General features: G+C 37.8%; 1 protein-coding gene across 4 annotated transcripts in view; it reads right to left on the bottom strand.

Moving 5' to 3' along the window:
* RYR2 (ryanodine receptor 2) overlaps positions 1–14,530 on the bottom strand; it is a 678,741-nt gene that overhangs the window by 42,755 nt on the left and 621,456 nt on the right. For all 4 annotated transcript variants that reach the window (XM_046653495.1, XM_046653496.1, XM_046653497.1 and 1 more), the window contains 5 exons: positions 12,325–12,405; positions 11,438–11,526; positions 9,533–9,661; positions 3,789–3,893; positions 481–562 (listed from right to left, as the gene is read on the bottom strand). In XM_046653495.1, the coding sequence (XP_046509451.1) occupies positions 481–562; positions 3,789–3,893; positions 9,533–9,661; positions 11,438–11,526; positions 12,325–12,405 (486 nt within the window). The remainder of the gene's footprint in view (positions 1–480; positions 563–3,788; positions 3,894–9,532; positions 9,662–11,437; positions 11,527–12,324; positions 12,406–14,530) is intronic.

The raw sequence follows: 14,530 nt of genomic DNA, 5'->3' as shown, positions 1-14,530 counted from the left end.
TCGAGAGAGGCATGTGGTGGGAAGCACTACACGGCCACCAGGAGCGGCCTCAGCAGGCTGAGGTGCTCTGGGCAGCGTCCTGCAGGACTTTGAGGACCCTCTCATAGGAGCTACAATGCAGTCAGCTGAAAGCAGCAATTCACACAGTTGGAGTCCATCCAAATGTCTGTAACCCCCACAAGCTAACAAACAAATAAAATCTCCTTTATATACTATCTGTCCAGAGAGCATACTCTTTAAGGTGTTAGTACAAAGTACACTGGTTTCACTCTGTAGATATGTAAACTGACATACGCAGGACTTCTCCTTTTTGAGAACTAACTTGAGAAAAGAGTGCTAGAGCCAGCCATAAGTCCAAGGTATCTGTCACATCTCAGTGCTGATATTTTATTCTTTGTAGCATGCTGACTCCATAAGCAAGCACCTATTGATCCTTAAATAAAAGAATAAAGGGAATTTAAAAATATAAATCAAAACTACCTTCCAACATGGACAGCAACATGACCACCATATCCTTCTGAAGATCCATTAATTCTTTTAACAGCTCAATTTGACTGGAATCCTGAAAATATTAACACATTGCATTTGAGATAATATGAGAAAACCATGCAGTAAGAGCATCATACTTATTCTCACAAAAGGAGAACTGCTCTACCAACAGTCAACACTTACCAGCATTGCAGAACTGAAGGAAGGCCAAATAGAAGTATATAGCTTATTAGCAATATACCCTTCAGAAATAAAGAGCATTTACTATTGACTCCAACTTATGTTTATTAAAGTCCAGTCCGGCGTCGCTTATCGACAGTGATACATTCTGAGAAATGTGTCGTTAGGCAGGCCGTCACTGTGTGAACAGCATAGAGTATACCAACACAAACCTAGATAATACAGCCTACTATGCCCCTGGACTACAGGTACTAATCTTATGGAACCGCCATCATATACATGGTCTGTCATAGACCAAAATGTCGTTATGCAGCACATGACTGTATTTGTAAGGACAAAGAACAAGTCCAACAAGAGTATGAAAGAACTAAGGCAGTGGTGGATTCTCAGGGCCAGGCAGGAAAGACTCAGTGGCTTTTGCACTTTGGGCATCTTTCTTTCACTTGGAAAGACTGTACTTGTTTTTTCTTCTTTATAATGTGTTACACAAAGATGTTATATATTTTGTAAAAATTACTTATTCTGGAAAAAACAGGCATAACAGTGAGAAGAAATAAACTTTTCTTACATAAAGCTAACCAAAAATGTACACAGGTGTTACCTACACTAACAGTGCACAGTGTATCTTATTTATCGATTTTATTATTGGTATCAGAAATCAAATATCAGAGATCAAACAGCTCTGATATTTCTCTGATTAAAATTTTCTGTCATTGTTTTTGCTTTTGATTTTTCACCATGAAAAAATTTCTTTTACATAGATATGTTGTGTCCAAACATCACTGCGCTTAGATTCAGTGCCTGGAAATATGGAATGTCAGACATCTACATTACAACGTTATAAATCATCAGGTTTTCTTTTTATTTTAAACTATTCCTTTTAAATAAATTATACAAGTTATCATTTTACTCATTTGGATATTGCTACATATAAAGCTAAAGTTCTACAAGCTGGAAGGGTGAGACTTTTTCTTTCTAAATAAGTTGTTACCTTGACTGGGTCTACAAACTGAACAACCAGACGTTAATAAAATGATGGAAATATATCAGAATGAGAACTCTCTCATATATAAGTGAGTGTATAAATTTATTTCACATTGATTTCCTTTATTTACTAAAATGTCATTAGTGATTAGATGAAAGAATCATGATATTTCCTTATTTGGTTGAAGTCACCCTAACTAGATATTGACAAAGATTCTCTCCTTGACCAAACTCAAGCCAGGCTCCTCTGAGGCCTCTTCTCAACTAGGCTTCAATCTTGGCCTATAAAGACCTGAACAAACACTACCACAGTTTCTAACAGGTCAAGGCTACATCCCTAGGATGAACCTAGCCCCCCTTATAGAGTGCCTGCCTGAGAAAACTCAAGGCTGCCAAAAAATTTACCATTTCTTCCAGCCAATACCTAAGGATAGGGCCTGTCTCCCAGTCTCTAAGGGAGCATGGAATCCTGGCTTCAATAAATAACAGCTAACGGACAGAGCTGGCTAATCAGCATTTACACTGACCAATCCTTGGTAATTTTTCACTTCCCTGACTCTACTGAGCCCCTTATAGGTTCTCTACTGAACCCCCTTTTTATTCCCTCCTTTTCCCTTTAAAACACCCAATCACCTCTGTACAAATCAAAGTGGAGCTCAGTTCACGCTGGATTCTTTTCGATACTGTAATAGTTATTACTGATTACAATCTGTCCTTACCATTTTAATTAGCTTTGTTTATCTTTGACTATATTGTCCTGCCTGTAGGCCAGGGGACAGGTGTGAATATCCTCACTATCCTGGAGGAAAGGAGACTTAGGGAAGAGAGGCAGCTGGCCCATACTCATGGGATACGTGAAGGAAAATGGAGAGGCTGGACTGGTGGTCTTCCTGTCACCGACTAATTGGCCCAAGGAACACAAGGGTGGGTTTGGAAGCATTGAGCTATTTATTCCAAATTATTTTTTCCCTTTTGTTATGTTAAGGAGATGCAATTACCAACCACCCTGAACCAGACCAAGCCTCACCAAAGAGCTCCACCTCTGACCTTTGCCTTATTTCTTAATGCTAAGATCTCTCCAGGAGATGCTTAAGCCTTACTACTGTAACCTGCAGTGTATGTGGAAGTATGTTTTCCAACTGAGCCTGCGCAAGCGAATACCCTACTCTGCCTTTTGAATATTCATCCCCCATCTGAAATGAAAGGTCCCTGCTTCAGGGACACCATGACTCTGGAAATGATTCCTCATGGTTTCCTATTTGCTGCAAATATACCTTACCTTGTGAGACAACTACTTCTGGTGGAGAGTCTGATTTAACTCACCAGGAGGGAACCCACTTTGGCATCAGTAACATTCTGAATTTAAATCTAGCATTCTTTCCTCTACCTGATACCTGACAGAAATCCAAGCCCTGAAAGATACAACAGATCTCAGCACATACCATCAAAACTCACTGCTTCAAAGGGATAACTTTACTCAAGATTTATATTAAGAATTTTTCTACTTGCGCATTTCTTAGCTTCAAAAGGAAAAAGATACAGTAGTGAGAAAATAACATGCTGATGTTTTCAATATGTGCTCCCAAATGAACATTAAAACATGGAAATCTGTTTATTCTTTATTTGCTTATCCTTATAGCTATCTTCTCTTCGACTTTCACAAAGTTAAATTTTCCTGTTAATGGGTGAATTGTCATCTATTGAGAACAACTGCTCATTTATGACCCTCTAAGAAAATTGTCTCCCTTTAATAAGGGATTTGTAATAGATTACAAATCCTTCTTCAATTATTTCTATGGAGGAGGAAAATTCCAGTGAGTAATCATTGAGAAGTGTGTCTATGAAGGACTGTAAAATGCGCAACGTTTGGGGACCACAATGTTTTATTTTTCCATTATATTCAATTCCTTAATATCTTTTGTTCTCAAATTTGAATAATGGCTCCTATCTATTCTCAGCTTGCATAAAACTCTTTTATTTAAAAAAATGTTTTTTAATGTAGAGTAAAAGATGTATAAAGAACTAATCTAAGAAAGATAATATTCCAACAAAGGAAAGCAGGAAAGCATGTGTAATTGGCCAGTGATTGCAGACTCCGGTTTGTCATTCAGGATAGTGGAAGAGAGTTAATTTACCTGAGACAGCTTCATCTGCATGTGGGCAAATACATGAAGAAAACCCACCACCGCATCCCATAGCCTGCTGTGGGCCAAACTCTGCTGATTTCCAGTGCAAGGACCCTGGGGCAGAAACAGACAAACAGCAATCATTCCTGATATGCCAAAATAAACTGGACAATAGTAGGGACAAAGTTAACTTAGTGTTGACATATCTTATCACCAACATGTTGTCTGAAAAGGCAGGAACCCAAAAGGAAAGATATACAGTGATGATACTGGCACAGTGCCCTGAGGAGAGAAGGATACTCTTCTGTGAAATGTTTAATATAATACAGCCCAAAAACCATTTCTCAAGGATTTTCATATTCTGTTTCTGTATGAATAATAAAACACTGCCAAAGAGAATGGTGAGTTATTTCATTTTTGTCTGGCTTTGGCTTTGTCCATTTAGAGGAAAAGGGTCAAGTCCAGTTGTTTTTGTTTTTAAGTCAATCAGTAGTTACCACCTTGTGTGAAAAGAATCTGAGATTACGCTTAAGATGAGAGGCAATTACTTCTTATTGCTAAATAGTAACCTGGACAAAGCCTTCATATGAGGAAAAAAATCCTCTTCGAAGCTTTCTTAATTATGCACCTGCTTTACCAGTCATACAACCATTGCCACTTTGAAAGATTAATGTTAGTCATTCATTTGATAAACTCAGAATCCAAGGTAATTGGAACCTAATGTGCTGTCTTAGCTTACACATCAGAAGGGATCTTTCTGTGATACTGGAGACTACGTTGTAATGGGCAGAGCATTTGGATGGAGAAAATTTCTGTTTTACTTCCCAAGGAAAAATTCTACAATCACTAAGTTTTGCAAACACATTCAAATCAACCAGAAAAATAAATAATAGGGATTTTACTTCAAAAGAAAAAATATATACAACACAGTTCTTAACTTCCAATTCATTCATTCTTTTAGACAAACGACTCATAAAAAAATTTAAAGTGGAGAGAGCATTAAAACATTTCAGATTTTACTCTAGAAACAAGTGACTGGAAGACATGACCGCACTGAAGACAATGACAATGTTGAAACGGAACTTTGTCCTGTCTCAACTTCTCTTGAGGCCCTACAGCTGAGAATAAAAGACAGTAAACGCCAAGTACCTCCATATTCCAAAAGCAAAGTGCTAGACTCAGTACCTGCGAAAGGGGAGACTAAAGAGATCCTCCCAGCCTAAGACTGTAAGCAGGTTGAAGTTGAAAAGAGAGCGTTTAGAGAGAGCTCGCCACATGCTGGGCATCTCTTGCCTTCCACCCCTGCTGCAATGGGAAAAGAGAGAGGCTGCTTTTGCACCCTTACACCAAGTGAGAGAAGAGGCTTTAAGAGACCCATCCGGAGTGCTTGGCTTCTGTCTCCTGAAATTGGGTAGCATAAGGTTTGGTTTTAGAAAGTGTGAAAGACAGAGGGTGATAAAATAAGATATGTGTTTCTTATATGGGCTACCCAGGCAGGAGCTACCTTGCCCAACAAGACTCTGAAATCTTGCCTGACAAGACTGTCTGAAAGGGTAAGGTGATTCCAAGGTGGAGGGGGGCCACCAGATGCACAGAGTCTGTGGAATAATTTGAAACTGGGTGGAATAAGAGGCATTTCCACGCACTGGAGGCAGTAAGACAGCCACGCACCCTTATTGAAGAAAGAATACAATAGGCCACCCCAGAGGGCCAGCTCCACATGGCAGTCCTGAATTACATGTGCCCTGGAGGAAGACCTTTCCTCCCTCCCACAGTTCCACCCTTGAGGAAGCCTGAGGCTGACAAGGAAAGGAAGGAAGAAGAGAAGAACCCTGTGGTGAGACAGCAGAGAAGCCCAGGTCAAACTCCTGGCCCTCCACTCTCACCCTGAGGCCTTTCCAGCATAAAATCAGGCCCAAGGGTGAGGAGAGATTTTAAATGGCGTAAGAGTTAAGTGACTGTGCCACCATACTATTATTATTCTTGTGACAAAGTGGCTGAAGGAATTTTATTTATCTGAGAGTGGCCTGAGCACAAGAGCCATTCAAAGAGTGGTAAAGAAATGGTCCACAGAGCAAGTCTGAAAGGACAGTGGCGGGGAGGATCAGGTTATTTTAATTTACAGGTTAATAAATTCAGCCCATTCAATATACCAGGCTATAGTAATTTTACAGTGTACTTTAGTCCTGTCTGGCTGTTACAATAACTCTGGTTTCAAAGCAATGGATCCTCAGGATTTCACTGTGGGTCAAGTCCAGCGTCGGCATTGCGCCCCGCCCGTGGTGCAAACACCAGGGAGGGTGAAAGCACAAGAGGCCATTAGGTGAACACTACATGGACATTTTTTTTTTTAAAGATTTTATTTTTTTCCTTTTTCTCCCCAAAGCCCCCCAATACATAGTTATGTATTCTTCGTTGTGGGTCCTTTAGGTTGTGGCATGTGGGACGCTGCCTCAGCATGGTTTGACGAGCAGTGCCATGTCCGCGCCCAGGATTCGAACCAACGAAACACTGGGCCGCCTGCAGCGGAGCACGCGAACTTAACCACTCGGCCACGGAGCCAGCCCCTCTACATGGACATTTTGAAGAAAATAAACTTGATTTTTCTTCCTCAGGAAAAATTTTCTTCATGTGATAATTAAGATTTGAATTAAAAGTTAATATATTATATCATAAAAGACAAAGATCCTCTGCAGCCCCTAGGTGACCGAGAGTTGTTTTGTAACCCTTATGTGACAGTGTTGCAAACCCAAAGCCAAAGTACCGTAGCCCCCCACCTTATCTGTGGTGTCATTTCCCATGGTTTCTGTTATCCACGGTCAACTGCAAATATCCTCTGTCCCCCACAGGCAGCCATCGACACCACCTTGGCTCCAGGATCCTCCTTCTGACGTATGGTGAGGAGGTCAATAGCAACCTAACGCTACGTGACAGTGCCTATGTCATTCACCTCACGTCATCTCAGCACGGAGGCACTGTACCATCTCACCTCATCACAAGAACGGCGAGTACAGTACCGTAAGACACTTTGAGAGAGACAGAGACTACATTCACATAATTTTTGGTAAAGTATAGTGTTATAATTGTCTATTTTATTATTATTGTTGTTAATCTCTTACTGTGAGTAATTTATAAATTAAACTTTATCATAGGTATATATGAATAGGGAAAACAGTAAATATAATGTTTGGTACTATCGTCGTTTCAGGCATCCACTGGGGGTCTTGGAATGTATCCCCAGTGGACAAGGGGGCATTACTGTACCCATATTTCCTTCTAAACCTCAAACACACAGAATGTACTTTCCAAGACTTGCTCAACCTTAGGCCATGCACTTCTGAGAACCGGTACCCAATCTGAATGGAACATCTGCCTTGCCTCCCGCCTCACACTCCTATTTCTCATGATCTAGTCAGTGCCTGCAACACACAAAAGCTTTGCTAACTGCCAGAAGGCAAGACGGTCTTACTTCCCGTTTGACCTTCTTGTGACAACAACAAACAAAACTTTCTCTTTTCTTACCAATTACCTTGTGGTCTTACTCTGGGAACTTTGACAATATAGTGACTTCTTACTCAAGCAATTCTTCTTCTCTCATTATTAAAACTGGAATTAGAATCTTATAGATGATTACCTTTATTTTGATGGTTTTAGATTGCCCCCTTATATAACTCTCTATAGTTAGCAAGAATTGGAATCAAAAAGCAAGATGCAATGCTGTAATCTAAACGGTAGTCCAAAACCAGCATGGCTAACGATGAGCTGCTATTCATAGTATCACTAATCATCAGCAAATATGATGCTGAGGCAAGCTTCTTCAAAATATATTTCACTAATGCAATGTGGTAACCTGAATTGGCTCCTGGAACAGAAAAAGGACATTAATGAAAAAACTGGAAAAACCAGGATCAAGTCTGTAATTTAGTTTATAGGTTATGCTGATGTTAATTTCTTAGTTTTGACAAATGTATCATGGTTATACAAAATGTCAATGTTAGGGAAAGCAGGGTGAATCATACATGGAAATTCTTTATACTATCTTTGCAACTATTCTGTGTATCTAAAATTATTCCAAAATAAATTTTTACTAAAATAAGTATTGCAGAAACGATTAATTTATATAAAAATATGTCATAGAAACGAGGGTTAAGGAGAAGTTAAAAAATGAACAAGCCATAATAAGCCATGCTACTTTACCTGTTGTCCCTTGAATGTTCATCTAGAATGCTCTGTCTTATATAAATAGGTTAAAATAAAGAATTTTGCACATAGTGAGAGGTTAATGGATGCTTCTAGTTTTATGTAAATTCAGGAATCTCACTTATTTTAGGAGCCAAGAAATGCCCACTCTTGGCTGAAAAAGGCATTTAAGTTTCATTTGTTATATAGGAACCATTTTACTAACAGTTCGTATAAAATCCACTGGCTTGCTAATGTCATAGTTAATCTTATTTAATCAGGACAATTCACATTGAATGTGAATAATATGTTTCTAGACATGGATGAGAATATTAAGGCAATAATGGAAGCCAGGGAAGATAAGAAAATAGGAACATGAGTGGACTAAAACTGATTTAAAATTTGCTTTTATTTGATTTAAAGCAAAGTTATTAAATTATCAAGTGTGGCTTTTCCATTTTGAAATGCTAAGTACGGATCCTCTTCCCTGCCCAGGCAGAGAACAGAAAAAATGAGATCCTTCCAAAGTATGAACAGAGAGGAAAGAATGAGCCTGGAAGAGGTGAGCAACAAGCCATTATATGTCTACAACACTTACGTTTGGTCGGCTTTGCTTGGCCATGAATCCTTCATTCACTCAGTCATTCTACAAACACCTGCAGCTACACTAGGCTCCGGGATACAATCTATTATTTTTATGTAACTTCTTCCCCCCCCACAGGATTATGTTTAATCTAATGAAGCAAACTATAAATTTCTTCTTCCTGATTTATCCTTAGCATATGGCACTTCAAACACAGTGACTCATTCAGAGTAATACTGGCCACGCAGACAGAAGAAAGAAAGGAAAGAGGATGGACTGGTTTCTAGGATGTAGCAAAGTTTTGTTGGTTGAAAAAAACCAGAATTTCATAAAATCTTTTAAAAATCTGCAGTTAAGACTAGAAGCTTAGCCTAAGGGGAATATAAAACAAACCAATGTAAAAGAAAAAGGCATATTCTTCGAGGTATTTGGAATCTTACCTATAACATATTGTACATTATATAATTATATATATGTGTGTGTGTGTCTGCATGTGTATATATATATATATATATATATGAGTCTGCATATATATATATATAATGAGGTTTGTAAACACCGTTCTTCTTTTTATGAAGTTTCTCTGAAACCTCTTCCTCACTTGTACTACAATACTATAAAGAGTGGTTTAATGCTCTGCCTTCTCTCCCTCCTCCCTCTCTCTCGTGCTTCCTTCCTTAATACTTATTGAGTACTCAATATATATACCAGGCCCTGGAGATACAAGAGAATCACCATCATGATATGTGCCTCGAAGGTATTAGTAACCCCATCTGCCAAATGGTAAAGCAGGTTCATTCCACATAAATTCACACTTAACCTAATATTTTCATTGTAGTTGTTGGCTAAGAATCTACGGAGGGGGTCACCAGAAATGTGAATGATGTCAGGAAAATACTTTAGGCATGTTGTATTTTTCCACAGAATTCAATGCTAACTAGTTGACTTTTTTCTTTCTTTCTTCAAACGGCAGAAACTCTTAAACGTTTACCTGAATATACTCTGTGAGAGTGTTGAAGACTTGTTTTGCTACTTGAATTGCCTTGGAGAAATTCCGTTGTCCTTGCTCATCAATAACATCTTTCCCAGAGTAATACCAATAAAAATCACTAATTGATTCCTGGAAAACAGAGACAATAGGATTAAAGCACATTCTGAAGCTATTATTGACCTGTTCAGTTTTGGACTCTATAAAAGGAAATAATTTTAAATAACAGATTTGGAAGCAAATATAAATATCTGTGAATTAAATACTGTTCTCAATGATTTTCCTATATATACAATATAGCAACGTGCTCCTTAGATATAAATAACAACTGGAGAGAAGATAAGAAGCAGAAAACTTAGCTTTAAAACTGACTTTCTGTCTCTGATGACCCTGAACTTCAAAAACATAAGGGTCTATAAGATTAATGCGTATTTATCCATTGAACCAAGTTAGATGTTTTACTACGTGAGCACAGAAGTTAGAGAAATTATGGAACAATATTGTTTTGATTATGGACATCCGGCCTCTTGTGTCTCCAGCAAAGCCAATAACACGTCCTCGGTGAGAAATCCAGGATGGTCCCTGCTTTGCTAACTGACTCTGAAGAAACTGACTGGACTACTTACAAATACCGATAACTGTAAACAAACATCTAACTAAGATTAATCTTTCCAACAGCATGTTTTCAACAATAACTTACATTGTGAAGGAATTTTAGTTAGCTAAATGAATAATACAAATTAGCATAGCATGTAAAGTACATTTGAGTTCTGAGACATGAAAGGACTACTACTCAGCCATAAGAAATGACGAAATCCAGCCATTTGTGACAACATGGATGGACCTTGAGGGTATTACGCTGAGTGAAACAAGTCAGAGGGAGAAAGTCAAATACCATATGATCTCACTCATGAGTAGAAGATAAAAACAACGAAAAAAAACAAAAAACACATAGCATTGGAGATTGGACTGGTGGTTACCATTGGGGAAGGGGGGAGGGGGGAGGGCAAAAGGGGTGATTAGGGCCACATGTGAGGGGATGCACTATAATTAGTGTTCGGGTGGTGAACATGATGTAATGTATCCAGAATGTGAAATATGATGTACATCCGAAAAAAATAAAAATTAGAAAAAAAACAAAAGTGACAAATACGGTTTCAGCAACACTTCTTGATGTACTTACTTCAAAAATGGACTTTTCTCCCATTAAGCTTTAAGTAAAATAGTGGTGTGCTTTTGAGTACTTGAAGATTAAGGGAAAAAGTGAAAGTCTGAATGTGCAGCTTTTACAGTACTATACTCATAAATAAAACAAGGGACATAAAGGTCGTTGAGGGTTCTCATTATTTAGGTGGCCTACACCTTCAGATTCAGTTTTATTAAAATGTAAAAGATTAGCACAATATCAGGGAGATTTTAAGCAATGGAGTATTAAGCTGAATTTTAAAATTAATTCAAATATTAGGACAGCTGAAAAGAACTAACCTTAGGCTATTAAATTTAAGTATATGGTAGGTAGTTTGAAAGTGCTTTCTCATGCCTAAGAATGTTTCAAATATCCTTCCCCTGCTTATCTAATCAACTGTAGAAGAAGGATCAGAGCATGTAAGTGCTTTACAACACGAAAATGAATTTAAAATGCCATCAAGCTAAAAACGGTAGAAAAAAAAATCCCCACTTACAGGAAGAAAATAATGAGCAAAGTAGGAGCCAGGATCAGAGGCAAAGACAACAGTGGCAGTTTCACCCCAAGACTTGGTGATAGCTTGTGATCAAAGACAAAATATCTAAAAAATTCTGTCTAGTCATAAATCAAAACACATTAAAACATGGCAGATCAACAACTCTGCCATATTATCTCAACTAACCGACCCCTTTAATTTGTTACTAACACATAAGGCAACGTACCTGCACCCTCAGTAGGTAGTCTACAGTCGAGATGATTATGTTGACAGTTGTATTATTGCCAGTCTGAGTTCTCAGATAATTTTGAAAATCTATATAAGATCAAAAGACGTTATTAAAGCTCATTCAAAAGTTTAAAATTGAGTTTGAATTATTCGAGGAAATCCAAAAGCAAATGATGTCTCCAGTAAAATAATTGTGGCTTAGAGTAGTGTTTTAATCTGAAATAATTTATATTTTCCATAAAAAGTGAGAGAGGACCCACAGATATATCTAGGTGCTTCACAGACTATCAATTTTGTCAACGATGTTGCTAATACCCATTTCCTGATTCGTAGCTCTAGAGCTCTGGGCTTGTGAATGACTGAAAGGATGCCCATCCTTTAGAATACAGTAATTAAATTATCTATTCAGTAATCATTTGTTCCTCAGTACTGTGCTCAGTGCTGGGGAAACTGAAATAAAATTAAGATGTAGTTCCTGCCTTCATGGATGCACAGTCTGGTAGAGAAGTAGATATTCAGACAACGAATAGAAATTCATCATGCTAAGTAAGACAGTGAAGTCGATGCCCCAGTTAAAGAGAAAGGGTAGAAAAGAAATAAAGCTATATATTCCTCTATAGGTATCTATCTAATCTAGATCTTTCTTTACCTATCACCTGTCTTCTGTAACATAAGAACAACTGATAAGAATTAAGTGAAACAGCTAGCACAGGACTTTGACAACAGCACAGCAATATATAAAATGTCACAGTGCCAATGCCTACAGCGTAATGCTCAAGAACTGCTTGTTGACTCAAGGGATGGAGCCTAATTGGAACTATCAGGCTCCTGTTATTGCAGGCTTCAAGCTACTTCTTCCACAAGATGGTCTGGGGCCTCACAAACCTGAGTTGTGTCCCTCACAAAGCAGCTGCAGGAAGCGGAAGAGGTCACAGGTGAACTCGTCATCCTGCAGAACCTTTTCTCCTGCAGAAAGTTCAGAGAGATCAGACATTATCAACCACCCGCGTCTGTCCCTCCCTTTCTATCCCCACCTCCATGAAACTTGCATGTTGATCTAGCATCGTTCTGAACCAAAAACAGTCACAAGTCATAGCCACTTTTCTATCTGAAGCTCAGAAGATCATGCGCTTGGCAGATAGATGCACTTTTTCTTTGTCAGAAAAGAACATTTGAATCTTAAAACTCAGATTTCTCTCTGTTAAAAGTAGCAGCATGGGTTTGGCAACATTTTAGAAGCAACCTAAGATTTAAACTTTTCTTTTCTTTCTTCTTTTTTTTTCAGTAAGGTGTATATAGAAATGATCTCTGCACCTCTTATGAATGTTAAGGTTAAATCTGCTTTGTTCCCAGAGCATGACCACATGATTCAATGCAAAGGATCCAATGCATATATAAAATGGGGCCAAGACTTTCCTTTATTAAAGACTAATTAAAGGATTTTTGTGAAAATTGTAAATGACAAGAAAAATGTTTCTTATTTCAGTTAACTCTCTCATAAGCTTGTCTATGGATCTAAAAAAAGAAAAGACTTCTGAAATCTAAAATAGCGATGTCATTGGTTAGAGCATTACTTCCAGAGGAGAGAGAACTGGCAAAGAGACCTAATTCAAAATATTAAACCAAAAGAAAGACTTTGGTGGTTCATGCCATGAGAACTAAACCTAATAAAGAAAGGTGAAAAGAAGGACATCTCATAGGCATCGAAGCTACTCTACATCATTAAAAACTAAATATATTGTGGGGCAAGGATGAAGCCTCAAAAAAGGGCTTAGATATTTTACCTATATTTCAATTTAAATGTATCTTGATCACAAGTTACTTTGAAAGCAAAAACACAAAGAAGGAAACAAACAGAAAAACAGCACCACACACATGAAAGTTGATTTTTAAAGCACAGAGTGTTGGTGAAAAAATTTTCAACATTATGAGTGTATGCTCTGGGATCTAAATTTGTTTAGAAAGCAAAATGACAAAAAAATGCTGTTTGGAAAGTGAATGGATGTACTTATGTATTGGAAAAAATAATAATAACTTTTCAGACTAGAAATACTTTGGGCTAATAAAGGAAACTATGCAATGATCATGTGTTTACTTCAACTAAAATTATGAATGATCATAATGACAGAGAGCTGATGGACTTACCAGTCTGCAGTCTGTGACTTTCAAAGTGAGAGGCTTCATATAATGGGAGGGTTAGGAAGCAAAACCATTTTGAAAACTAATATAAACATTAAAAAAAGTACATAAAATCACTGTACTGGTTTCCCTGTTAGCCTGAAAGATATGATATTCGGTGACCAAACTAAAATCACCACGTATACAAAGTATACAAATCAGTCGTGTGAAGTTTAAGTGTTAATTGCACACTGTTTTGAATCTCAATACATGGCTGATAAGCCCATTCCTCAGTGTTTACGTTCATGACAGGATAGGAAAGAAAGGGAGTACATTCTAGGCCAATAAACTAAATTCACTGATGACACTTAGTATCATTTCATGAGCTATTTTAATTGGAAGAGTCTTTAAAATGATATTTCAACCAAAATATTATGAGTTAGTTACATAGACTTATTGATTCTTTCCCTGTAGGCCCATCTAAAATTTAGTTTGTTTTCAGAAAGTCGAATCAATAAACCATGTACATCCTTTTAATGTTCATATATTCAATGTGGAATAAGTAACCCTTGATAGAAAGTATTCAGAAAAGTTAACACTGAAATATCATATAGTCTACCTGTGTACCTCAAAATGTCCTGCACAATGTACATTGATTTATAACACAAGGTTTTATTTATTGTTGGCATGCATAGTATTTTCTTGACTGTATACCGAAACACATACAAGTAATTTCGCTTACATAAGGACACACTGCACACAGCAGAACAAGAGGGAGAGAAGAGAGGGAGGGGGCAAGCCTTCATTTACCATCACGTGATACCAGGGTGCTATTGCTTAACGAACACATTACTATCGGATTAAAATGCTGCCATTGCCCATGCTGCATGTAGGTGGTGCAGTAACAGAGCTGGATGATGGCTTTATGTCTGCAGAAGGTACAGGATCAACAGTCTATTTGGTGATGTATGCA

The sequence above is a fragment of the Equus quagga genome, chromosome 2, assembly GCF_021613505.1.
Source record: "Equus quagga isolate Etosha38 chromosome 2, UCLA_HA_Equagga_1.0, whole genome shotgun sequence".
In the NCBI taxonomy this organism is placed as follows: domain Eukaryota; kingdom Metazoa; phylum Chordata; class Mammalia; order Perissodactyla; family Equidae; genus Equus; species Equus quagga.
Note: the sequence above shows the minus strand (reverse complement) of the source record. Positions and strands in the feature narration are given on the sequence as shown.